Here is a 27,059-nt window from a genome sequence, read left to right as displayed (position 1 = left end):
GAATAGAATTTTGAAGTCTGACTATCCTTAGCCTCTTTGAGACAGATGAAACCTATACACAATTATTTTAATTATAACATTGGGAAGGCTTCTTGTGTCTAGAAAAACAATTTTATTTTAGGAATTTTTACCTTCGTTTAATGGCCAGCACATCTGTGAGCTAAGAGTCTGCTGGGTAGCCCAGGTCTGGGCAACTAGAGAAATTTTTTGTTATGTTTCCCACCCAAAGTGGGCAACTCAGACATCCAGTATCTGTCATTTCATTGGCATATTCATCTTGACCTTTGTATTAAAAAATGATCCAAAATGCACTTGAAAAGTGTAATGACTTGTGAAGTTTGCAGTAAAGGTTGAGCACATAAAGTTTTTATATCGTTTAAGGTAATATTTATAAGAGTAACTTTACAAATAACAGTGTTTTTTTATGCCTGTAATTTGGGGCTGGTACTTGAAATCAATGTGTATACATGGTTTATTCGTATAGTACATAGCTGCCAGCTGGCAAAACTCAACTTCCTCTTGCCAAAAAAGAAAAGAATAAAAGGAGCGAGTAAGCACATTTTTGTCCTTTAAATCACAATTGAGTTCAAGTTTAATCATGTAAAGGTTTTCTTTTTTGTCTATTTTTTAATAGACAAATGAAAGGAATTGACTATTTGGGGGGGGCACAAATATAAATTAAACACTTTTTGTGAAGTTTGAGTAAATTCCTTCTATTTAAGAGCTTCTTTCAAAGTGACCTAGTGTAGTATTACAGATGTTTGAAGGTTTGGCTAAATGAGCTTGTTTTTCTTTTTTTTTTACATTTGATTTCAACTTTATTTTTTTCATTCTTTGAAGTATAAGTTGATTTACAGGGAAGCCTGGCATGCTGCAGTCCATGGGTCACAAAGAATCAGACATAACTTAGCAACTGAACAACAAATAGATTTACAATGTTGTGTTAATTTCTGCTATAACAAAGTGATTCAGTTATACATGCATATATTCTTTTTTACATTCTTTTCCATTATGGTTTATCCCAGGATATTGAATATAGTTCCCTCTGCTATATAGAAGGACCTATTGTTTATCCATCCTCTATACACTAGTTTACATCAGTCAACTCCAATTTTAATCAGGTCATCCCAGTGACACTATCAAATAATCACAGTATCACTAAGAGAGCCCTTTGCTGTTTACAAAGCACTTTCACAAGCCAAATTCTATTTACTGTCCTCAACACCCCTGTGGGCTTGGCAACACTTGCACTCTGAGATCAGTCTTGGACCATCAACTTTGATGTCATAATGGATCTTTGCCTCAAAAGATTATGTTCTCTTGCCATATCTGCTCTTGTCTACACTTGGTAGAGTCCTCCTACCTCTGTCTTGCCTGGGTTCCTAATTCAGAGCTACTTTGAACCTCTGCCTAGATTCCTTGGCTGGGTTCCACATGTCTGCCGGTTCCACTTCTTGGAATCGGGACTCACTAGAGCCTGAATTCAGAACATCTGCTTCTGTTGGCATATTTGGAGTTGATGTCTGTCAACAGAACATGTCGTGTCAACGCAATCTCCCTCCCATCTAACTGAAGTCCTTCCCAAGCTTGATCTTTGTGTGGCAACATGAGTAACTTTGTGCATTGGTAATACAATTAAAGTTTTAATAATATTGTGTTTTGCTCACAGTAAAACCCAGGAAATAGGAAGATAAAATGTTCTTTAAATGGATAATGTACCATACACAAATTTATGTCTGGCTAAAAGGGTACTGAACTATGAAAATGTTGCCATAGATATTTGTAGACTCATCTATATTGACCTTTACATGTTGGCCATTGCACCTATTATTTTCTTCTCTAGACTTGTCTTCCACATTACACATAGTTTTGCTTAGTACCATCCTGACGGAATCTATCTTCCACCTTCTACTTCAGTCATTTGATTGTATTGTTGAGTGGCCAACACTTACCGTCTAAATTCAGTCAACCAACCAGCTGGTAACCACCCATTTAAGGTAAGGTGTTTAGAAGTCTTTATGCAAGAATAGCATTCCTCTTTCAGAGGTTTTTATACTTCCTTGAGTTTTATTTCATGTATTTAATTTTCATCTGTAGTTCCATCTTAACTTTAACTATGATGGCGTTTCATGAGCAAACACGCAATATTCTTTTTTATTAATGGCACCATCATCCACCTAGATCTATAAGCCAAAGACCTAGGAGTCATCTAGATTCTCAGCTTTCCTTAACTGTCTAGGACAAAATTATGATCTGTTGGCCCCCTCCAAAAATGTACCACTGTGGTTACTTTTATGTGTCAAATTGGCTGGGTCATAGGATCAAAATAATTGGTCAAACACCTGTCTGGATGTTGCTATAAAGGTTGTTTGCGGAAGCTTTTTGGTTTTTGTTCTTGTTTTAGATAAGATCAACATTTAAATCAGTAGACTTTTAGTAAAGCAGATTATACCCCATACTGTGGGTGGGCCTCACTTAATCAGCTGAAGACCTTCAGAGAAAACAGGCTGACATCCCCCAGAGAAGTAGAAATTCTATCTCTAGACTATCTTTGGACCCAAACTTCAATATCCACTCTTTCTTGAGTTACCAACACGCCAACCTACCCCTGTAGATCTTGGACTTGTCAGCATCCACAACTGCATGAGGCAACTTCTTAAAATAAATCTCTCTCAAAAAATATTGATAGATGACAGGTAGAGAGATAGGTATGTAGACAGAGAGAGGGGCAGAGGTAGACACACACATACACATTCTATTGGTTCTGTTTCTCTGGAGAACCCAACTAATACGTATTCCCTAATCCAGTCTTTTCTCTATATCTCCACTACCATACCCCAGACCGAGCCACCATGGTCTTGATCTGATTTTCCTCTGTTCGAAATGGAATCATTAGAGATAATGCCTGATCTCCCAGTTTCCTGGGTGAGACAGGCTTAACACGTCACCTGACCCCAGACTGCAAAACCTGCTTGATGCCATGAAATGTTTCTACTTGGCCATATAAAAGGGTCAAGTTTCTCTGTTTCTGCAGTCTCTTTAGTAGACTGCCAATACATGTCACATTCTGCTTGAATACTTATTCAATAATAAAATTATTTTCTTTTTCTTTTACTTTTGGGGAGAGGTTTTCCAGGATGGAAGAGACTTTGTTTTTCACCATATCTCTTCCCAAGTGTAAACGCTTCATGAGGACCACTGCACACACAGGAACAGAACCGTCCAGTCCCCATGTCACAGCTCACTAGATGTGACACCATCCAGGGAAGCTGCTCCTACTCTCGCCTCCCCCCACCCTTGCTCTCACTCACCACCTCCCAGCCACAAAGCCTTTCTGTTCCTCAAAAACTTGAAGCTCATTTTCACTTTACAGACTCCATATTTCAAGTTCCCTCTTCTTGAGACACTCATTAAGGTTCCAACTCAATTGCCAACTCCTTAGTGATCTAACAACTCTAATTTAACTCTTTTATTTTCTATATAATATTAATAACCACCTTAAAATATATACTTTTAAAAGTTTGTTTATTTATGTTTTGTTTGTGTCCCTACTGGAATGTAAATTCCCTGAGTAGAAAGACTTATCTTTCCAATCCAGCACCATATTCTCTCTTTTTAGAGCCTAATAGTCCCTCAACAAGTATTTGTTGAATGAATAAAGGAATAGTTATTAAATTTGAAGCATCTCCTGACTATTAACCCAGGTACTTTCTTTTATTTAATGCTTGATTCAAGATGATGGATCTATTTCATACGACTTTTTACCCTGAAAGTTTATTTTTCCCAAAGAGCAATTTATAAATGTTTATATTTATAACAGAAGTACTTGCAAATGAAAAGCTTCTATTTCAATACAAACTTATCTCTTCTTGTTTCCTTTATTTATCTTGGACACTAGGAAGCAGTGCAAGTTTGATATTGCTTCTGCCAGACAATATGAGGAAATGTAAAATTATCGCTTTATGATCCTGTGTTCATATGTTATTCCTCTCCTTGACGCGTCAACATATGAGTTTTGCTTGTATCACTGTCTCTGTGCAATGTCTCTGATTTAAAATGTCATCAGTCTTCCTCTGAAAGTGACTCAAGACCTTGACCAAAAGACAGCTTATGGCGTTTTTGTCACTATGAAACAGACCAATGTTTTATTTGGATAGACATTCAGTTTTTGTTGTCTATACTATGTTTTTGTAACAGAAATATTGCAAAGCTAAACAAATGAGAATAGATGGTACTTATACATCAGAAATGTATTTACCGAATCAATGAGACTAGCCATCCATCTTAACTCAGTCTTACTAATCTCTTATTTTTCAACAAATAGATACCAGGCACCCTGCTGGTGATAATGCAAAGACAAACTAGAAACAAGTTCCCTGATACACAGAGCCCACATTTCAAGGGGAGAAATATAAAAAGTCAAAATGCATTTAGCAAAGAAGTTTCCACGCAATGTCTCAGGTTAAAAATGGCTGAAGTCTGGCCATAAAAAGGAATGAAGTTGGGTCATTTGTGGAGATGTGGGTGGGCCTGTGAAAGTGTTAGTTGCTCAGTCATGTCCAACTCTTTGTGACCCCATGGACTATAGCCTCTGTCCACAGAATTCTTCAGGCAAGAATACTGCAGTGGGTTGCCATTCCCTTCTCCAGAGGATCTTCCCAACCCAGGGATCAAACCTGGGTCTCCTGAATTGCAGGCAGATTCTTTACCATCTGAGCCAATGAGGATAGACCTAGAGACTATCATACAGAGTGAAGTAAGTCATAAAGAAAAAACCAAATATTGTATGTTAATGCATATATGTGAAATCTAGAAAAAATGGTATAGATTATTTTATGTACAAAACAGAGACAAAGATGTAGAGAACAAACGTACGGACACCAGCATGGGAAAGGGAGGGTGGGTGGGATGAATGGGGAGACTGGGATTGACATGTATACTCTACTGTGTACAAAATAGCTAACTTATGAGAACCTATTATATAGCTTAGGGAACTTTACTCAATTCTCCGTGGTGACCTAAATAGAAAGGGAATCCAAAAAAGAGGGAATATATGTATATGCATGGCTGGCCTACTCTGCTGTAACAGCAGAAACTAACACAACATTGCAAAACAACTATATTTCAAGAAAAATCAATTTTAAAAAAATGGTCAAAACCTGGATATCCAACATCACGGGTACAAATGTTTTTTTAAGCATATTTTAACTGTTTTAAATGATAACACTGAGCAAGTCATTAAATTTCCAAAGTGAAAGTAAAAGTTACTCATGTCCGACTCTTTGCAACCCCATGGACATAGTCCATGGAATTCTCCAGGCCAGAATACTGGAGTGGGTAGTCGTTCCCTTCTCCAGTGGATCTTCCTGACCCAGGAATCAAACTGGGGTCTCCTGCATTGCATGAGGATTCTTTACCAACTGAGCTACCAGGGAAGTTCAAATTTCCAAATTTACTGGCAAAGAAAGTTAGGTTATTAAAGGTGACAATTTAGAGATATAACTATCATAGGCTGTATTTCCTTATACATCTCTAGGCTTTCCCCACCATCAATAAATAAAATGTTGACATGAAAACATAAAAGCTAATAACTTGTGGAAGACAGGGAAACTGGATAAGAGGAAAGTAAATGGGTATTTTGTAGTGGATGCTGCCAGAAACCCATTTATTTCTCTTGCCTTTTGCTATTTCAGTGAGCACCAGCTCCACTCCCCAGGGGAAGCCCCACATCTCTGGGCCTGGGGACATTTTTCTGACCATCAGAGCCTCCTTCACCCACTGCAAAGAGCAGAAGGGTCAGAGAATGAACACCTCCTAGGAGCAGCCCTTCACTAGTGACCAGTGGGTATTGGAGGAATGAACAGCCCTAATCCTTACACCAAGGAAGGATGATTCTGAGACATACATTCTACCTTGTCACCCAGGGTACCCAGGAAGGCTGAGCTCATCTGCCCACAGGGCTCACTTGCTCCTTCACCCACCCTGGACCAGCTGCCTCCCTCTGGTCTCACGGCCCCCTCCTCAGCCAGTTTTTCCCAAGATTGGGAAAAAAGTCATTGTCAGAGGTCAAGTCAAGTCATTGTCAAGTCATTGTCTGAGGTCACCATCTTGAGTCAACCAAACCAAGAATCTGTTCATTAGAGCCTGTAAGTGAAGGTACACCCCACAAGTGTGTCTCCAAAGAACTGAAATTAAGCTAATAAATATTTATTTTTGTAAATGTATTAGTTAAAAATAAATATTTATTATGCACTTACTATACACAAGGACTTCCCTAGAGACTCAGTCTGTAAAGAATCTATCTGTAATGCAGGAGACCCAGATTCAATCCCTAGGTTGTGAAGATCCCCTGGAGAAGGAAATGGCAACCCACTCCAATATTCTTGCCTGGAGAACTGCATGGACAGAGGAGCCTGGTGAACTACAGTCCATGAGGTCACAAAGAGTCGGACACGACTGAGGGACTAAACCATCACTACCATACACACACAGACACACACGCACACAAACTGTAACTATTGCTGGGGGCAGAGGGGGAAACTAAGGATCACACGATTAGCGATACTGAACAAAAGAATAAAGAAAAAATTGAAGATGATTTTATTTTCCTCTTAGATCCTTCATTCGTTCATCAAATATCCAGAGAACCTACCAATTTAAGTCACCGCATTTGGCTATTGGGGATTCCCAAGTGGCTCAGTGGTAAAGAATATGCCTGCCAATGCAGGAGACACAGGCTTGATCCCTGGGTCGGGTAGATCCACTGGAGAAGGAAATGGCAACTCACTCCAGTATTCTTGCCTGGGAAACCCCATGGACAGAGGAGCCTGGCGGGCTACAGTCCACGGGGTCACAAAGGAGTCGGACACGACTTAGAGACTAAACAACAACAGCAGCAACAATTAGGCCACTGGGGGAGGTGCAATAAGGACCATGACCGCAAGGAGAAAACAGAGTCTGGAAGCAAGTAAGGAACGCTGCCAACTTCCTGCCTCCCTCCCCAAAGGTAGGAATACCTACTCCCTTCCTGGATTCATTCACTCCCATCTCCAGAGCTCTCCCGCCACCTGCTGATCCCCACACCTATATCCTGGATTCCATTCCCAGCTGCCACTTCATTCACCATCCTTCCCTTTCTCTCCTAACCTTCAACCTCAAAAACCCAGCCTCTCTGCCAACTTCAAGACAAGCAAAACATGTAGGTAAGAAGCTGAGACTACACAATTTTTCTTCTTCCACTCATAACCAGGCAAATTAATTTTTATGCATTGTGTCCACCTGACTGTGACATAATTGGAGCGCTACTGCTTACTGAGTGACCTTGGTCAAGTATCTAAACCACTCTGTTCTGCCTTTTCCCCCTGAAGAATGAGGAGGAAAGTACAGGACCTGCTGGTTGTGTGAGATTTAAATTAGATCATCTAAACAAAGCGCTGAGAACAGTTCCTGACACACAGAAATTGCTTGATACATATTAGTATATTCTTATCATTAACTGGGGAAAATCAGTATTGCAGGCAATGTGAAATGGTCCAGCAGGATGAAACTAGAAAAAAACAGAGAACTGTTGCAAAGAGACAGACAGAAGGATAGAGACCCCAGAGTTCCCATGTGATGTGGTGAAAAGAAGCATGTGTTTGCAGGCCAGCAAACTTGCAATCAAATGTTGGTTCCACCAAGTCCTAGCTGTGTTGCCTCAGTTAAATAAATCATTCTAGCCTCACTTTCCTGATCTGTCAAATGGGATAATAATGCTCTCTGATAGAGCTGCTGGAAACATTCTAAATATTTTAAAGAAATATTTAGATATATATATCTAGAGATAATTTAAGCAAAGCACCCAGAACATCATTTTGCAGATAGTGAACCCTCAAAGGTTACTGTCCCCTTTCCCATCTTCAAGTGAAAAATCTAAATAATTGATGCAAAGAGAGGGACTAAGCCCTTTTTTGACATCCTGCTGTTTTGAAGCATGTTTATGTCTTTCTTGATCAATACACTCCAGCTAGTAAATTACATCTACTTCTTAGCCTCAGAACCAGAAGACACAATCAAGAACTGGTCAGGTCCTTACTGGCTAGCTTACTTCTGAGCCTTTTTCCTCATGTAGTAAAAGGTGGATGACATTAATAACACCCAACCAACCCATCTCATGGCTTCCCTGCTGGCTCAGATGGTAAAGCGTCTGCCTCCCAACCCAGGGAGACCTGGGTTCTATCCCTGGGTCAGGAAGATCCCCTGGAGAAGGAAATGGCAACCCACTCCAGTACTCTTGCCTAGAAAATTCCATGGATGGAGGAGCCTGGTGGGCTACAGTCCATGGGGTCACAAAGAGTCAGACACAACTGAGTGACTTTACTTTCTCTTTCAACCCATCTCATAGGGTTATTGTAAGGATCTGATTAAGGATCTGAAAGCAATTAATTGAAGTGGGTAAGGATCTGAAAGGGCTCTGTAACCTTAACTTGGTTTATAATCAGAAGAATTTGTCACACAATAAGGGCTTCCCAGGTGGCTCAAGTGATAAAGAATCTGCCTGCCAAAGAGCCACAGGAGATACAGGTTTGATCCCTGGGTTAGGAAAATCCCCTAGAGAAGGTAATGGCAACCCACTCCAGTATTCTTGGCAGGATAATCCCATGGATAGCGGAGCCTGGAAGGCTACAGTCCATGGGTTCATTAAGAGTCCAACACAAGTGAAACAACGGAGCACACATGCACATCCTACAATGTCTCCTGTGTCTCAGTTCTTTTTCAAAGGGTACTTGCCTTCCTATCGCCTCTACACTCAATTTTATTCTACCTGATTTCCATGAGTTCCCTCTATGGATCAGTGTAACTATATGATGTGTTTCCATTCAACAATGCTTGATGCTCACCAAGAAGCAAGAGGACCCTGTTATTCTCACATTGATATCAGTTTAGTTCCTTCTCTGCCATGTAGACAACACACTACTTAAAAGGCTACATTCCTTCTGTTCAACTCCTGTAGTGGCTCTGTGACCTCCTGGTTCTACTTCAGCGGCTCAAGATTCAATGTCAGAAACCAGGTTTCAGGAACACTTGTCATCACTGTGATCGCCACATCCCCCTGAAGATAGGGGTCTTTGTCTTTAACTGAGGTTGAGTGTATTTGATTCTTTTTTTTCCCCTTACACGTTGCCTTCAGTATTTTGTTTTTTTTAAATATATTTTACTGAAGTATAGTTAGTTTACAATGTTCTGTTAGTTTCTTCTGTACAACAGTAACTCAGTTATACATATAGACATTCTTTTTCATATTCTTTTCCATTATGGTTTACCCCAGGAGATTGGATATAGTTCCCTGTGCCACACAGTAGGACCTTGCTGTTTATCCATTCTCTGTATAATAATTTGCATCTATTAATCCCAACTCCCGGTCCATCCCTCCCTCATCTCCCCTGCCCCTGGTAATCACAAGTCTGTTCTCTATGTCTGTGAGTCTGTTTCTGTTTCATAGATGAGTTCATTTGTTTCATACTTCATATTCCACATATAAGTGGTATTATATGGTATTTGTCTTTCTCCTTCTGACTTAAAGTGTATTTAATTCTTTAACGCTCACAATTAACCAGCAGTGATTCTTCCCACCTAGAAATTAGGTCCAACAACCTCAGAAGGCACTGAAATGTCACACAACAAAGCAACTGTCTTCTTACCTGTATCTGCAATATCCTACATCGACAGATCTCCAACTCAGAATTAGAGAAAAAACTCAGAAGTCATTTGGGACAATAACGAGAAAAACAGACGACTATAAGAACAACTGAAGAAAGAAAGAGGACAAAACCTTGGCTTTGCTCAACAATGTCAGAAAGTAAGAAGTAAGTGTTAAATCTGGTACCAAAACAAGTCACATGTATAAAGGAAGAAATGAGAGACTAGAAATACAGAAAAGGTAAAAAAAGAAAGGAAGAATGAATGAAAAATATAACTCTTCAAGGGACTAGTAAGGGAGTGGTCAGTGGGCAACTGTTCCTCGAAGACATCCTAGATTAGTATCAAAATCAATCTAAAGGGATAGTTTGGGAGCTTAGGATAGACATGTACATACTGCTATATTTAAAATGGATAACCAGCAAGGTCCTACTGTATAGCACAGAGGACTCTGTTCAATGTGAGGTGGCAGCATGGATGGGAGGGGAGTATGGGAGAGAATGGCTAAGTGCCATTGCTGTCCGCCTGAAACTATCACAACAACTTTGTTAATTGGCTATATTCCAAAAAATAAAATAAAATAAAAAGTTTTTTTTTAATGGATGTAAAAATATCCCAGTAAGCTTTATATTGATGAATGTTGACTAATACTATTTTGGATATACTGGGTTAAATAAAACATATTCATAAAATCAGTGTCACCAGTTTATTTGTTTATTTTTTTAACCTTTTTAAACATGGCTACATAATGTGGCCAATGATGTTCTTATTGAGAAGTGCCAGGTTAGAGTACAGGTCTCATTCAGGGTCTGTCTGAAGACCTTTAGTGACAGAAAACTTTCTCCTAAGCAGAACATTCTATTTGAGACAGCAAAACCTTTAGAAGATTGTCACTGGTCTTAGTTTTAACCTTTGGATCATGAAGAATATATTAATCCTCTTGCACAAGACAGTCTTTCAAGATGAAGACCAGAGTGATATGGAGCCTGCTATCCCATCACACTCCTCCTTACTCACTGAGAGATGTGCTTTGTAGCCAGGACACGGGTTAAATAAGAGCTTCCCTGGTGGCTCAGTGGTAAAGAACCCGCCTGCCAATGCAGGAGACTCGGGTTCTATCCCTGGGTCAGGAAGATCCCCTGGAGAAGGAAATGGCAACCCACTCTAGTATACTTGCCTGGAAAATTCCATGGACAGAGGAGCCTGGCAGGGGTCCATGGGGTCGCAAACATGACTTAGTGACTAAACAACAACAACAGGGAAAATATCTCCTCAGACTTCAGGACTCCTTCCTCTGTACTGTTTCTTGGAAAACCTTTCCTTTAAATGCTAATTATCCTGCTTGCGCTGAGCCATTGATTGCTACCATGGGGGAAAAAAAAGTCACGGTTATGAATAGCTAACATTTAGGAACTATTACGAGTCATACTATGTTCTAAATATTTTACATAGTTTAACTCATTGAATCATTGCAACAACTGATGGGACAAGTAATATGATGCTCCTTAGTTTATATACTAAGAAAGTTTATAATTAAGGCACAAAGAAATTAAGTAGCAGGGGCCAGGTACAAACTATACTGCCTTTGCTTATGTTTTTATCATCTCTGCTATTTCATGGTCATGCCAATTTGTTTTCTGTGATCAAACACTCTCTCTGGAAAGTTTCCTGGTGGTCAGGAGTTTCTGTCTCATCCATGATCCCCTCTCCCCAGCACCTGCCTCCAACATGCCAGCAGGGTATGGAGCACCCTTAGCACAGGCTGGGCAAGATGGTATTTGCTGATTGGGGAAAATCAAGGGGGATCAGAAATCCAAAATTTCAAAGCTGAAATCCCATCTATTTCATCTCAAAAGAGACCTGGGAATAAACATTCCTCCAGACACTCTCAGCTCTCATTCCAAGGGTAAAGCAAGATGTGTTTAAAGAAAGAGAGACTTCATACTGTCTTCAGGCTTCCGGAAGGCTCTGAGTCTGGTCCTCATGAGTTATCATCCATTTCCAAGAAAAAAAAAAAAGGAAGGGATGGAGGAATAAGAATGAATCAGTTTGAACAACTTAGAACTGAGAGAAGGATCGATGTAGAACACCGTTAAGGATGAACTGTCTAGTAATAAAAACTAGGACTGATAAAAATGGTTCATTCACTGCTGAGTGAAGTAAGCCAGAGAAAGACAAATATCATACGATATCGCTTACATGTGGAATCTAAAATAGGGATAGGAATGAACTTATCTACAAAACAGAAATAGAGTCACTGATACAGAAAATAAAAATTACGGTTACCAGGGGGTAAGGGAGGGGGTGGAGTAGGGATACATTGGGAGATTGGGATTGATGTATACACAGTACTATGTATAAAACAGATAACTAGGAAGGTGCTGTGTAGTACAGGGAACTTTACTCAATACTCTGTAATGACCTATATGGGAAAAGACTGTAAAAAAAAGAGGGATGTATGTATATGTATAACTGATCCCAATTACTGTACACAATTACTGTACAACACTATAAATCAACTCCAATTAAAAAAAATTTTTTTTAACGTGCATTTACAGAAAAAAGATGCGTTGTAAAACTCTCATGAGATCTTTGGCGGGGACTATCTGAGACCCATCCTTAGACCTACGATGAAGAGAGACACCAGCGCTGCCCTCATTTTGGTCAAAAACGCTCACAAGAGATTGGTTGAGGGTTAGACAGAAATTGAAAACAAGAATTCGCCAACTGGAGCGGAAATCACTCTAACAATATATAGCAGCAAACGGGCAGTGGGAGACGAGTGAAGAGATAAGAGGAAGGCAGGGTTCTGAGGGCTTAGATCAGGCAGCCCCCCTGACCCGAGGAGTCGCTGCCTCCTCCCGGTCCCCAGCTTCCAGGCCTGGGGACCCGGAGGAGTTTCCTGCAGAGCTGGTGGTGCTGTAGCCCGGCTTCCTCCTCCACGCAGGTGAGGAAGGAATCCCTTAACACTTTCCCCCAAAAGAGGGGTATCATAGACCCCAGACCCTAAGTCAGGAAGCTCCCACCTCATTAGCCGACTTACCCAGGAGCTGCACGGCTACCGGAAGCAGAGAGAGGAGAGGCAGGAGTGGGGACGGCCTCATGGTCCAGAGCTTATCCTTTTCTTCCACGGATGGAGAGAAGAGAGCGGGGAGGACCAGGCCAGAGAGCCCCCAGCTGTCCCTGCCCGCTCCACCCTTCTCAGAACTGCCCAGCTGAAAAGGAGCGTGGAGGAAGAGCCCACTTTTAAAGGGCTTCTGAAATTAGGGAAAACCTCCAATAAGGAGATATCCTGTCACATGAGGGTGGTTGGAAAAACAGGAATTCAAAGTTACAACTTTGCTTTGTAAGCTAACTTCTGAGAAGAGCAGACACAGAGGAAGGGGAGAGAGGGACACGTGTGGGAGAGAGATGAGGAAGAGGGTGGAGGCGACTGGGCGCCTGTGAGAACCTAGGAGCCAGGGCCGGCCTGCTGGGAAAGGGGGGAAGTGAAACAGCGCTGGACCTCCCGGCTCTGCTTGGATGCGGGGGAGGGCAAGTTGGAGGCCACTACCTGGGCTGGAAAAGTGAGATTCTCTCTGGGGAGCGGCTGAATCCGGGGACCTTCAGCAGACAAGCCCTGGAACGTAGTGGAGATGGCAGGCAATAAAGAGGACAGTTTTCTGGACTTTCTTAGCACTCCAGTGGTTAAGACTCTGGCCCCCTCAACACAGAGGGGGCACAGGTTCAATCCTTTGTCAGGAAATTAAGATTCCCACATGCCACATGGTTCCCCCCTCCAAAAATGATAATTTTAAAAATCCTGAATTATACCAATATGGCATTACATCTAAAATAATAAACTATTTTTTAAAGGATAGTTTTCTGGTGGAAATGTCTTCTTAAGGGCTGAAATGGATCCCCTCCCACTCTCCATATTCAACGTTTAGAGTTTCCTTTTTTTCTTTGAAAGCTCTGAAAGTGGCTTCATATGGAGCTTTGTTCCTTTCAGCTAGAAGAAAAGTAAAATTGAGACTAAGCTTAAGAAAGACGCTCAGTTGTAACAGGAAGGAGAAAGTTCTAGAAGTCTTTTTCTAGAAAGCTCTCAAGTGATCCAGAGAAAACAGTGACAAGACTTGCAGTAAAGCCCCGCTGCCCATCCTTAACAATAGTGACCCCCTTCAAGTTTACAAGGGTCCTCTTGCCAGGAGGAAGTCTGATTATTTGGTCATTTCATGATAGGTGGGATACTTTCTTTTTAAAGAAATGAAAGCACCTTTCATGAAGCATCATGTTAACCCTACAGATCTATTGTGTTATTTTTCAGAAGTAAAGAATGAATTAAGAACATTTTGAAGCAGATACAGTAATTAGATAGCCAGCTCACAACTGGAGTGTGGGAAATGTTAGCCAAACAAAAGGAAGCTGCTGGAATATTTCTTGAAATTTTATTTTAGTTTTTTAATTTAAATTTACTTATTTTAATTGGAGGATGATAGCTTTACATTATTCTGTTGGTTTCTGCCATACATCAACATAAATCAACCATAGTCAACATATGTCCCCACCATCTTGAACCTCCCTTACACCTGCCACCCCATCCCACCCCTCTCTGTTGTCACAGAGCACTGGATTTGAGCTCCCTGCATCATACAGTAAATTTCCACTGACTGTCTAATTTTACATATGGTAATATATATGTTTTAATGATTAGTTCATCTTCAAGTGAAAAGCTCAAAGATTTACCATCTTTGTGATATTATAAACTTTGCTTCCTAGTAAGAAATGTGATATACTTCTCTTACTGATTTTTTTAACATTCTAAATTTCAGATTACTCTGACAGGATGAAAAATACGATGAAAATGTAGGGCACAAAGAAAAATGTTTCTTTTTCATTAAGCCAGTGTTTCACTGCCATAAAAGATTGGTTACAAAACACAGCAAGTGAAACAAAATATTTCTTTCTAAAGCACTGCTTCACTGATTTATCATGAGAAAAAAAAATATTTTAAATGAGACATTCATGGTTTTTAAATGTAAATCAATTATATAAATTCAGAAAGTTTGGCCTAATTTGGATTTACATTAATTTCAGAAGAAGATAAAACTTAACTGAATTCTCTCTACACTCACATTCAGGTTTTTTTAAATCACATAAAATGTGTCATATGGCCAACCAGGATCAGTGGTAGAATCTGTGACTTTGAAACAATAGGAAGCCTATCATCCCACAAAGAATTTACCCCATGACCTTGACCTTACTAAAACAAAGATTTAACAGGTTAAATGAGGTGACCAAGCAAAAAAAGGAAAGCCAGTTCTTATGGGAGTGATAGTGGGATAAGAAGCTTTAGAAATCCATCATTCCACTTCAACACCTACTAAACTGGGCAGAAACTGTCTGGAGTAACTATTTTAGTATCCCAAGTAACTAGTAGAAACTTAGGAGCATTCAGTGGAGAGCTTGATGGAAATGCTGGTATATTTCAGTTAATTTCAAGCTCTTCCTTGGGTAGTGGCTATCATCTTCCACTCCCCCATCTTTGTGGCAAGTGACAGCCTTTTTTGCACCCTGATGGATCCAGGAGAGCCCATCAGGGACTCATCTTCCAAATATCAGACTTGTGTATTCTGAAGGGTAATTATTGCTTTTAATTGCTTTCACCACTTCTATTCAACATGGCAAGAAAAGTTCCAGCCAGAGCAATTAGTCAAAAAAATAAATAAAAGCATCCAAGTTGGAGAAAAAGGAGTAAAAGTATCTTTCTTCCAGAGATGACATTATTTTATATGTGAAAAACCCTAAAATGTCTACCAAAAAAAAAAAAAGCCACCTGCTAGAGCTAATAATCAAATACAACAAAATAGAAGAACACAAAATCAAAACACAAAATTTGGTTGTGTTTCTACACACTATTAATTAAAAATCTGAAAAGGAAATTAAGAAAGCAATTCTAGTCACAATAACATCAAAAAAGAATAAAATATTTAGGAATAAATTTCACCAAGGAGGCAAAAAAACTACAAAAAAACTACAAAACATTGCTGAAAGAAAGAAGACCTAAATAAATGGAAAGCTATCCCATGTTCATAGAATTGAAAACACAATATTGTTAAGATGACAATACTGCCCTAAGAGATTTACAGATTCCATGCAACCTCTATCAAAATCCCAATGATGTTTTTTGCAAAACAGGAAACCCCATCTTAAAATTCATATGAAATTCCAAGAAATCCCATATAGCCAAAATAATCTTGAAAAAGAACAACGTTGGAGGTCTCACACTTCCTGATGTCAAAACTTATTATAAAGCTACAGTAATCAAAATCGTGTGTGGTTCTGGTGTAAGAGAGAACATAAAGACCAATAGAATAGAACAGAGAGCTCAGAAATAAGCACTCAAATATGAGGTTCGTTGGTTTTTTTTTACAAAGGTACCAAGACCATTCAATGCAGAAAGTATTCAAAATGGGTCAAAACCTAAAGTTAAGGGCTAAAACTATAAAAATTTATGTAAGAAAACATCAGGAAAAATCCTCATGACATTCGATTTGGCAGTATTTTTCTTTTTGGACATGACACCAAAAGCAGAGCTACAAAAGGAAAAAGTCGATTAAATTGGGGTTCATCAAAATTAAAAAGGACACTATCAAAAGAGTGAAAAGAATGAGAGAAATGAGAGAAAAGATTTACAAATCATATATCTGATAAAGAATTAATATCCATAATGTGTAAAGAAATACAACAACAGCAACAACAAAGCAACCAATTTTTTAAATGAGCAATGTATTTGAATAGCCATTTCTCTGGAGAAAATATGCAAATAGCTAATAAGCGTGTGAAAAGATGCTCAACATTGTTGTTGTTATTTAGTTGCTCAGTTATGCCCAACTCCTTTGCAACCCCATGGACTGTAGCCTGCCAGGCCCTTCTGTCCGTGAGATTTCCCAGGCAAGAATATTGGAGTGGGTTGCCATTTCTTTCTCCAAGGGATCTTCCCAACCCAGGGATCGAACCCACATCTCCTGCAATGCAGGCGATTCTTTACCACTGAGCCAAAGCGGGGGAGACCATTCAATATTGTTAGTCATTAGAAAATTGCAAACAAAACCACAATCATATATCACTTCATGCCCATTAGGATAGCTGTTATCAAAGAAAAAAAACAAGATAATAAGCATTGATGACGGTGTGGAGAAATTGGAACTCTTGGGCATTACTGGTGTAAATGTAAACTGGTGTAGCCACTATGGGAAAAGGTTGCTCCTATCCCTAAAACCGGAGAAGGCAATGGCGACCCACTCCGGTACTCTTGTCTGGAAAACCCCATGGAGGGAGGAGCCTGGTGGGCTGCAGTCCATGGGGTCGCAAAGAGTCGGACACGACTGAGCGACTTCACTTTCACTTTTCACTTTCATGCATTGGAGAAGGAACTGGCAGCCCACCCCAGTGTTCTTGCCTTGGGAATCCCAGGGACGGGGGAGCCTGGTGGGCTGCCGTCTATGGGGTCACACAGAGTCGGACTCGACTGAAGCGACTGAGTAGTAGTAGTATCCGTAAAACATTAAACGTGGAATTGCCATATAATCCATCAAGTTCACTTTTAGATGTATACCCAAAAAATCGAAAGCAGAGATGCAAATAAGTATTTGTACTCCAATGTTTACTGCACGTTATTCATAGTAGCCAAAAGGTAAAAAGCAATACAAGTGTCTGTCAATAGATGAATGGATAAACAATATATATATAATGGAATATTATATATATTAATATTATTATATTCCATTTTATATATAAAATAATATATTTTATATATTATATATTTTTATATATTTTGTATAATAAAATAATATATCTAATGGAATATTATTAAGCCGTAAAAATGAAATTCTGATACCTGCTACAACACGTACAATCTTGAAATAACACAGACACAATACAGACACAAAAGGACAAATGCCACATGATTCCACTTACATGAAAGTAGAATAGACAAATTCATAAAGACAGGAAAAATACCTCTATTTTTACCAAGGGTGGGGGAGGGGAAATGAGTGTTACTATTTAATGGGTTCAGAGTTTCCATTGGGGATGATGAAGAGTTTTAAAAATAGCAATGAGAGCTGTACAGCATTGCAAATACACTCAAACCACTGAATTGTACATGAAAATGATAAATTTTATGCTATGTATATCCTGTCACATTAAAATAAAACCCAACTCTTATCATCCTCTTTATACCCTTCTACTAAGTTTTGGTTCTGGTTTTTGCTTAGCTTTCTGATGGTTGTTTTCAACTAGTGTTTCCTTCAGGCTAAAGGAGGATTTCTATAAAATAAAGGAAATCCTCTTTTTTTTCTAATTGGTGAAACAATTGCTGAACTATTTCATTTCCCCTTAGATGCTCTCAAACATTACATACCTCACACCCACTCAGTTCCATGTAAGATGAACTTAGTGATTCCTTTGTTCTGAAACAGTTCCAAGAAAATCAGCTCAACAAATTATTTGGTAGCCTATTCCATCATTTCTGCTAGTTTAAACTGGTGACTTATACAGAAGTTTATTTGGTTTAACCATCCCTATCTTTAAATAGGCAAATTTGCTCAAATGATACCAAGATAATTTTGACTCAGAAGAGAAAAAAGGTATAATGATGCAGTTAAGTAAAAAATTAAAAATTTTAAAGACAGAAAACTGGGTTTTTAAATGTTCTTATTCTTCAATTTTCCAATCCTTATCAAAATACATCAAAACACCAATGATGCTTTTGCAATTTAATAGAAAGTAATTGACCTTATAGCAATGAAAAATCTTTGTATTGGATTATTTATCTAAAATTTGACTTTAGCTTATAATACTCTTCAGATAGTATATTTAGATTTACTGTAATGTACAGACTATTTGAAGAGCCAGTGTTTTGTTTTGTTTGGCATGGCACATGTCTTTCAAAATAATTTAATTATAAGATTATTTGACATATTAAAAAGATCATACATCATGACCAAATGGGCTTTCTCCCAGGGATGCAAGGATTCTTCAATATCTGCAAACCAATCAATGTGATACACCACATTAACAAATTGAAAGATAAAAACCATATGATTATCTCAGTAGATGCAGAGAGAGCCTTTGACAAAATTCAAAACCCATTTATGATAAAAAAAAAAAAACTCTCCAGAAAGCAGGCATTGAAGGAACATACCTCAACATAAAAGCCATATATGATAAACCCACAGCAAACATTATCTTCAATGGTGAAAAATTAAAAGTATCTCCCCTAAAGTCAGGAACAAGTCAGGGGTGCCCAATCTCATCACTACTTTCAACGTAGTTTTGGAAGTTTACCCATAGCAATCAGAGAAGAAAAAGAAAGAAAAAGAATCCAGATTGGAGAAGAAGAAGTAAAACTCTCACTGTTTGCAGATGACAGGATCCTCTACATAGAAAATCCTAAAGACACACCAGAAAATTATTAGAGCTAATCAGTGAATATAGTAAAGTTGCAGGATATAAAATTAATACACAGAAATCCCTTGCATTCCTACACACTAACAATGAGAAAACAGAAAGAGAAATTAAGGAAACAATCCCATTCACCATTGCGATGAAAAGAATAAAATACTTAGGAATAATTTGCCTAAAGAAACAAAAGACCTATACATAGAACTATAAAACACTGGTGAAAGAAATCAAAGATGACACAAATAGAGAAATATACCATGGATTGGAAGAATATATATAGTGAAAATGAGTGTACTATTCAAAACAATCTGTAGATTAAATGTAATCCCTATCAAGCTACCAATGGTATTATTCACATTATTATTCACTTATATCACAATAATATTCACTTATTATTATTAGAACAAATAATTTCACAATTTGTATGGAAATACAAAAAACCTCGAATAGCCAAGGCAATCTTGAGAAAGAAGAATGAAACTGGAGGAGTCAGCGTGCCTGACTTCTGACTATTCTACAAAGCTACAGTCATCAAGACAGTATGGCACTGGCACAAAGACAGAAATATAGATCAATGGAACAAAATGGAAAGCCCAGAGGTAAATCCATGTACCTAAGGACACCTCATCTTTGACAAAGGAAGCAAAAATATACAATGGAGAAAAGGCAATCTCTTTAACAAGTGGTGCTGGGAAAACTGGTCAACCACCTGTAAAAGAATGAAACTAGAACACTTTCTAACACTATACACAAAAATAAACTCAAAATGGATTAAAGATCCAAATGTAAGAGCAGAAACCATAAAACTCCTAGAGGAAAACACAGGCAGAACACTCACTGACATAAATCACAACAAGATCCTCTATAACCAACCCTCCAGAGTAATGGAAATAAAAGCAAAACTAAACAAATGGGACCTAATGAAACTTAAAAGCTTTCGCACAACAAAGGAAACTACAAGTTAGGTGAAAAGACAGCCTTCAGAATGGGAGAAAATAATAGCCAGTAAAGCAACTGACAAAGAATTAATCTCAAAAATATACAAGCAGCTCATGCAGCTCAATATCAGAATAATAAACGACCCAATCAAAAAACAGGCAAAAGAACTAAACAGACATTTCTCCTAAGAAGAAATACAGATGGCAGACAAACACATGAAAAGATGCTCAACATCACCCATTATCAGAGAAATGCAAATCAAAAACACAATGAGATATCATCTCACGCCAGTCAAAATGGCTCCCATCAAAAAGTCTATGAACAATAAATGCTGGAAAGGTTGTGGAGGAAAGCGAACCCTCTTAAACTGTAGGTGCGAATGCAAACTTGTACAGTCACTATAGAGAACAGTACAGAGATTCCTTAAAAAACTGGAAATAGAGCTGCTATATGACCCAGCAATCCCACTGCTGGTCATACATACTGAGGAAACCAGAATTGAAAGAGACACCTATACCCCAATGTTCATTGCAGCACTGTTTACAATAGCTAGGACATGGAAGCAACCTAGATGCCCATTGGCAGATGAATGGATAAGAAAACTGGGGTACATATACACAACAGAATATTACTCAGCTATTAAAAAGAACGCATTTGAGTCAGTTCTAAGGAGGTGGATGGAACTAGAGCCTATTATACAAAGTGAAGTAAGTAAGAAAGAAAAACACCAATACAGTATGTTAACACATATACATGGAATTTAGAAAGATAGTAATGACAACCCTATATGCAATAGACTTTTGGACCCTGTGAGAGAAGGTGAGGGTGGGATGATTTGAGAGAATAGCATTGAAACATGTATATTACCATTTGTGAAATATATGACCAGTCTAAGTTTGATGCATGAACCAGGGCACTCAAAGACGGTGCACTGAGACAACCCAGAGGGATGGAATGGGAGGGAGATGGGAGGGGGGTTTGGAATGGGGGACACATGTACACCCATGGCTGATTCATGTCAATGTATGGCAAAAACCACCACAATATTGTAATTTGCAAATCCAATTACAATAAATTATTAATAAATAGTATTTCTATTAATAATATTATTATATAAATAATATTATAATATTTATAATAAATTAATTTTAAAATATTATATGACCTATTTAATATTTGAAAAAAACAAGAATAAGGCAAAAAGTGTATTTTTATGATCTGTAAATGACCCAGATTTTACAGATGGAAGTCAAGACACAAAAACAGTGGGTATCTTCTTCAAATTACACCAAATATGTAACATTACCTATAATTGTTAGCAATTTAAAAGGTAATTTTTAAATTTATGTACTAAAATATTCTGGAAAACCTATTTTCTAAGGAACCTACATCTTTAAGAAGAAAAATAAATACATTGTAGAGAAAGAAGGCTTTTCTAAAAAAAAAATCCATTAATATTCCAATTTCAAAGCAAGAGAAATTATGAGATTTTTATTAATAATAGGCACATCCTAAAAATTAAGAATTGTGTATGTATAAATGCCAATTCACAAGCAAATATTACTTTGGAAAATATTACCCCCAGAACATATTTTAAAAGTTTGATATATTTAAGACTACACTACTTATTTTGCTTTCGAATTATTATGCTGGAGAAGACTCTTGAGATGCCCTTGGACAGCAAGGAGATCAAACCAGTCAATCCTAAAGGAAATCAACCTTGAATATTCGTTGAAGGACTGATGCTGAAGCTCCAATACTTTGACCACCTGATGTAAAGAGACAACTCACTGGAAAAGACACTGATGATGTGAAAGACTGAAGACAAAAGGAGAAAGGGGCTGCAGAGGATGAGATGGTTAGATAGTATCACCAACTCAACGGACATGCATTTGAGCAAATTCCAGGACATACTGGAGCACAGAGCAGTCTGGCATTTTGCAGTCCATGGGGTTGCAAAGAGTTGAACACGACTTAGCAACTGAACAACACCACTACTACTTTCTTAGGAAGACATTTTTTTGTTTGAGCAATTTCAGGTTTATAATAAAATTGAGAGGAAATTACAGACTTCCCATCTCCTCCCCTGTTCCCACACATGCATAGGTTTTGGTTTTACTGGTTTTTCTCTATTGATTTTGTTTCAACTTCATTGATTTCTGCTGTAATTCTTGTTATTTCTTTTCTTACCCTTGCTGGCATTTGATTGCTCTTCTTTTTCTAGCTTCCCAAGGTGGAAACTTATTTTACTATAAATTTCCCTCTAAATACCACTTATGCTTGTACATTTGTACAAACCCATACATTTGGATAAGGTTTTTTTTTTTTTCATTTTTATTTACTCCAAAATATAGTTTAATTTCTGTTGAGATTTCTTCTTTGACCCATGTGTTATTTAGAAATGTGCTGCATAATCTCCATGCAATTGGGAATTTTTCTATTACCTGTCTGTTATTGATTTCTAATTTAACTCCTTTATGAGAAAAGACATTATATTGTTTCTATTCTTTTAAATTTGCTAAAATGTGTGTTATGCCTCAGAATGTGGTTTATCTTGGTAAATGTTTCTTGTGAGCTTAAGAAGAATGTGTATTCTGTTGTTGTCAGATAAAGTAGACCATAGAAGTCAATTATATCCAATTAATTGATTAGTATCATTGAATTCAACTCTGTCTTTACTGATTTTCTATCTGTTGGAACTGCCCATTTCTGAGAGATGGATGTTGAAGTTTCCAACTATGATAGTAGCTTCATCTATTTCTTTCGGCAGTTCTAACAGTTTTTGCCTTATGTGGTTCTGTCATTAGGTACAAACACGTTAAGGATGATGTCTCCTGAGAGAATTGACTCCTTTATATGTAATAATCCCTTTCTTAATCCTTGAAAAATTTTCCTTACTTTGAAGTCTGGTCTATCTGAAGTTAATGTAAGTGCTGCCTTCTTTTGATAAGTGTTAGCATGGTATATTTTTCTCCATCCATTTTTTTTTAATCTATATGTAACATTCATAACTTTTTATAAGGACACAAAAGCTACATGGGTCTTAATAACAAAAACCATTAGAAACAATGAGAATTGCAATGTAATTTTAATAGCATAACTTTTAATCACAGAGTGTATAACAACCAATGTTTTATTAGCATAATTTGCTGCAATGCCTGTTAAATACCATAGACAAACTTTATAAACATGCACACATCCTTAAAATAAACTATTAAATTAAATTAGGTACTCTGTAATTTTCCTCCTACATGGAGTCTTTTGTACATGCCTTCATTATTTATATAGTGTTGTGACTCTCCAAAATATCAGGCACATTCTTGTTCAAATATTAGGTGCAAAACTATTCTAAACTCCAATAAGTAATACTTCCCAAATTATCTGAGCATTGTTCACTCTATAAATTCCAATACAAAGATAAATATAAATGTACATAAAGTATTTTCATATTTAGGAATACTACAATCAACTACATGGTTATATATTCTTCCTAATAAAAAATTATCAGGTATAAACTGAAAGAATTTTTTTGTATGATAATCTTCTTCTAGAGTTACAAGCATTGTAAGTTTCTGTGGGATTGACAGAGGAAGATAAAAATGCATTGTTAAACAAGATATTCTCAGGCCTTTCTTTAAGGAATTTAAAGATTAATGAGGAACTCAGAAAAGCAAACACACAACAAAAGTCTTAAAAAAGTGCTATAGTTAGGGTTCTATAAGAACTCATAGGAGGGACACTTTGATGCCTGATGAATGAATACCTACATCAGGTTTATGTCTTTTAAAATTTTAACCTTTTTTAAAAAACATTTATTTATTGGGCTCTGCCAGGTCTTTAGTTGCACCATGCAGGATCTAGCTCCCTGACTGGGGACAAACCTAGCAGCCTGCACTTGGGAGCATGGAGTCTTGGCCACAGGACCAACAGGGAAGTCCGCTTATCAACTTTAATCTCTATATTCAGTAGATTACTCACTTCTACACATAATACTATTTGATGGAAAATTATAGTCTGAGGTAACCTGAAGATTTCATATTTATTTTTCACAAGTGTATGGTTTAAATTATTATTCCCAGATGGTAAGCAAAGACACAGAAAAGAAAAAATAGGAAAATTAAAACAATGCATTAAGATACCTGTTTCTCTGTAGGGATTTGATCCAATTAAAAGTCTTGGCATTTATCAGTTATTATAGTTAGCCAGACAATACAATGAGAACATTCCCTATCTAGTTAATCCTCTTAGACCTATAAAGTACTATTTAACCTTATTTGTAGGTCAAACAGTAAAGAATCTGCCTGCAATATAGGAGACCCGGGTTCATACCCTGTGTTGGGAAGATCCCCTGGAGAAGGGAATGGCAATTCACTCCAGTATTCTTGCCTGGAGAATCCCATGGACAGAGGAGCCTGGCAGACTACAGTCCATGGGGTCACAAAGAGTCACACACGACTGAGCAACTAACACTACTAACCTTATTAAAGTACTAGTGATATACTCACTTTTGGATGTTTGCCCCAAGTCATAAAACCAGAAGTTAAGCTTTTAGTAACTATGAATAGACCTTATCTTACGTTATAAGGAAAAACCATAAAGCCCAGGGAGAGAGTGAGACTGGAGGATTTGGTGGAGAGTTGGAGCGGCAGGTAAATTCAGTTATTCATTCTTTAAGCTATTTGTTAACACAGATCACTGAAGAGACTGCCTGCATAAAACATTACTCTGCACATGTAAGACTCTCAGAAATCTCTGTAGCATCGGAAAATTTATATAGAGTGGAGAGCCCCTGCTATGCATATCTGAGGGTATCCCATCATATGAAATCAAATCACATAATTCCATATCTAATTATTTAATGTCAAGATAACTATTCTATATTATCACATAAGACACTAATGCACTTGCTGTTACATTTGTAAGTTGAACTTCTAACTTTAAACAGGACTTGCATCTTGCTTTCATGATGGTATCAAATTCCACAAATAAATATTCTTTTACTTTGAAATTTCCCTCTTCAATTAATGGCTTCCTATTATAAAAGTTTATCTAGATCTTACCTTAACTTCATTACATTAAATTGAATCAAATGTCTGTAAAGTTAAATTGCTTTCTCTGCTGAAATCAACTAATTACATAAAAATCTCTTGCCACAGAGGAATGAAGAACAATTACATGTCTGAAGGAGACTCTAAAACAATTCAATTTGTTTTTTTAAATACATGAATCAGCCATGGGTGTGCATGTGTCCCCCATCCTGAACCCCCCTTCCACCTCCCTTCCCATTCCATCCCTCAGGGTCAATTTGTTAAAAGTACTGATAGAATCTAAACTTATTTAATAATAATAGGCTTATTTCCTAAAATTAATTGTAACTAATTCTTGTAATGCCCTCTCTGTCAACAATAAAAAAATATCATTCTTGGACTAACTTAGTAGGAAGACATGTTCTCATTTTTTAAGATGCTTTACTGAAGTGTACTTTTAGAAAAAGTGCAGAATACATAACAAAATTAACTACTGACATTTTCTACAAATCTAGGGGAACCAACTTAAAAGACAACAACTTTGCTTACATTTAGCACCATTTGCATACATTTTAAAAATTGACATGTTATAGTTTTTAAAAATAGTTTTTTCTCTAGCATCTATTTCTTCATTTCTTCTTAGAGTGCAAAATAACATATGCCTGCCCCGCAAAAAGATCACAAATGTATGCATGTGCATAAAAAAGAGGTTTGACTATAGGACATTTTCTCTTTAAAAAGACCTCTCAAAGGTAGAGAACATCCTGAATCTGGTTAAGTAATTGAAGTAAACATAAGACAGAGTCACCAGGACATTTTTACACAGACCCAATACGGGTGTGATTGTTCCCAGGACAATGATTAAACTCAGTCTAACAAAGATAAAAGGTAGATCCTGGAGAAGGATGCCAAGGGAATTCAGAAGCGGGTTCTGGGGAGTGAGTATCATTCGAAGAAGAGAAATGTAACTGAAGATGTAGACTGCGTACACCCAGCCTGACTTGTACACCCTGGGGTGCCCGGCCACCCGTACCATTTCTATGGTGTCAGCCCACAGCAGAAAGCTCCTGAGGAAGATCTCTGCACGCACGTCCTGTTGGGACAGCGTTCTCAGGATTCCCCACTCAAAGGTGGGCTCCTGGGGTCCCTCTAGTTCAGGAGAGGAGCTCCCTGTGGCACCTCCTAGTGGCCGCGACAAGTGGATCCTGTTGGCTGGCTGTGGGCGAGTTGGGTTTTCTTCATTTTGCTTCCCTTCACATGTCACAGTTCTTATTTGTTGCAAATTGGTCGTATGGATGTGCCTGTCTTCGTTACCTGCAACAAATTGATTTATTTAAATTTTAAAATTTCATTAAAACGTAACTTTTCATTCAATTTAATTTAAACTTACAGGGATTTCCCTGGTGATCCAGTGGCTAAGATTCCATGCTCTGAATGCAGGGGGCTTGGGTTTGATCCCTGGTCAGGGAACTAGATCCACAGGCTGCAACTAAAAGGTCAGGCACAGCTGCATGGAAGATGGAAGGGCCCACATGCTGCAACCCAATAAATAAGTGGCTGTGTGTGCTAGTGGCTCAGTTGTGTCTGACTCTTTGTGACCCCATGGGGTGTGGCCCAACAGGCTCCTCCATCCATGGGATTTTTCATGCATGAATACTGGAGTGGGTTGCCATTTCCTTCTCCAATAAACAAATAAAAAATAAATATTATAAAATAAATAAATGAATAGTACTTTATTTATATTTGGTGTAGTCAAATAAATAAATATTTTTAAAAATAAATTTTAATTTTAAATGCTTTATTTAAATTTTAAAATTTTATTTAAAATTTAACTTTTCCTTCAATTTGTTTAAAATTTAAATATAAACATTTTATTTAAATTTCAAAATTTATTTAAACATAAAAATTCTTAAATTTTTACTTAAAGTGAAATATTTAAATTTTTATTAAAATTTAAAATTTTATTTA

At 37.7% G+C, this 27,059-nt stretch overlaps 2 protein-coding genes across 2 annotated transcripts in view; both read right to left on the bottom strand.

Annotated features, from left to right (window-relative positions):
- Positions 1 to 12,999, bottom strand: part of MRC1 (mannose receptor C-type 1) — a 108,725-nt gene extending 95,726 nt beyond the window's left edge. Inside the window, exon 1 of the mRNA XM_043479583.1 lies at positions 12,722 to 12,999. Coding sequence (XP_043335518.1) covers positions 12,722 to 12,782 — 61 coding nt within the window. The 5' untranslated portion in view covers positions 12,783 to 12,999. The remainder of the gene's footprint in view (positions 1 to 12,721) is intronic.
- A 10,134-nt stretch (positions 13,000 to 23,133) lies between these two features.
- The window catches only part of TMEM236 (transmembrane protein 236), a 39,661-nt gene continuing 35,735 nt past the window's right edge, over positions 23,134 to 27,059 (bottom strand). The window contains exon 4 of the mRNA XM_043480431.1: positions 23,134 to 26,405. Coding sequence (XP_043336366.1) covers positions 25,825 to 26,405 — 581 coding nt within the window. The 3' untranslated portion in view covers positions 23,134 to 25,824. The remainder of the gene's footprint in view (positions 26,406 to 27,059) is intronic.

The sequence above is a fragment of the Cervus canadensis genome, chromosome 10, assembly GCF_019320065.1.
Source record: "Cervus canadensis isolate Bull #8, Minnesota chromosome 10, ASM1932006v1, whole genome shotgun sequence".
NCBI lineage: Eukaryota > Metazoa > Chordata > Mammalia > Artiodactyla > Cervidae > Cervus > Cervus canadensis.
The sequence above is the reverse complement of the archived record's forward strand: the minus strand, read 5'-3'. Positions and strand labels throughout refer to the sequence as shown.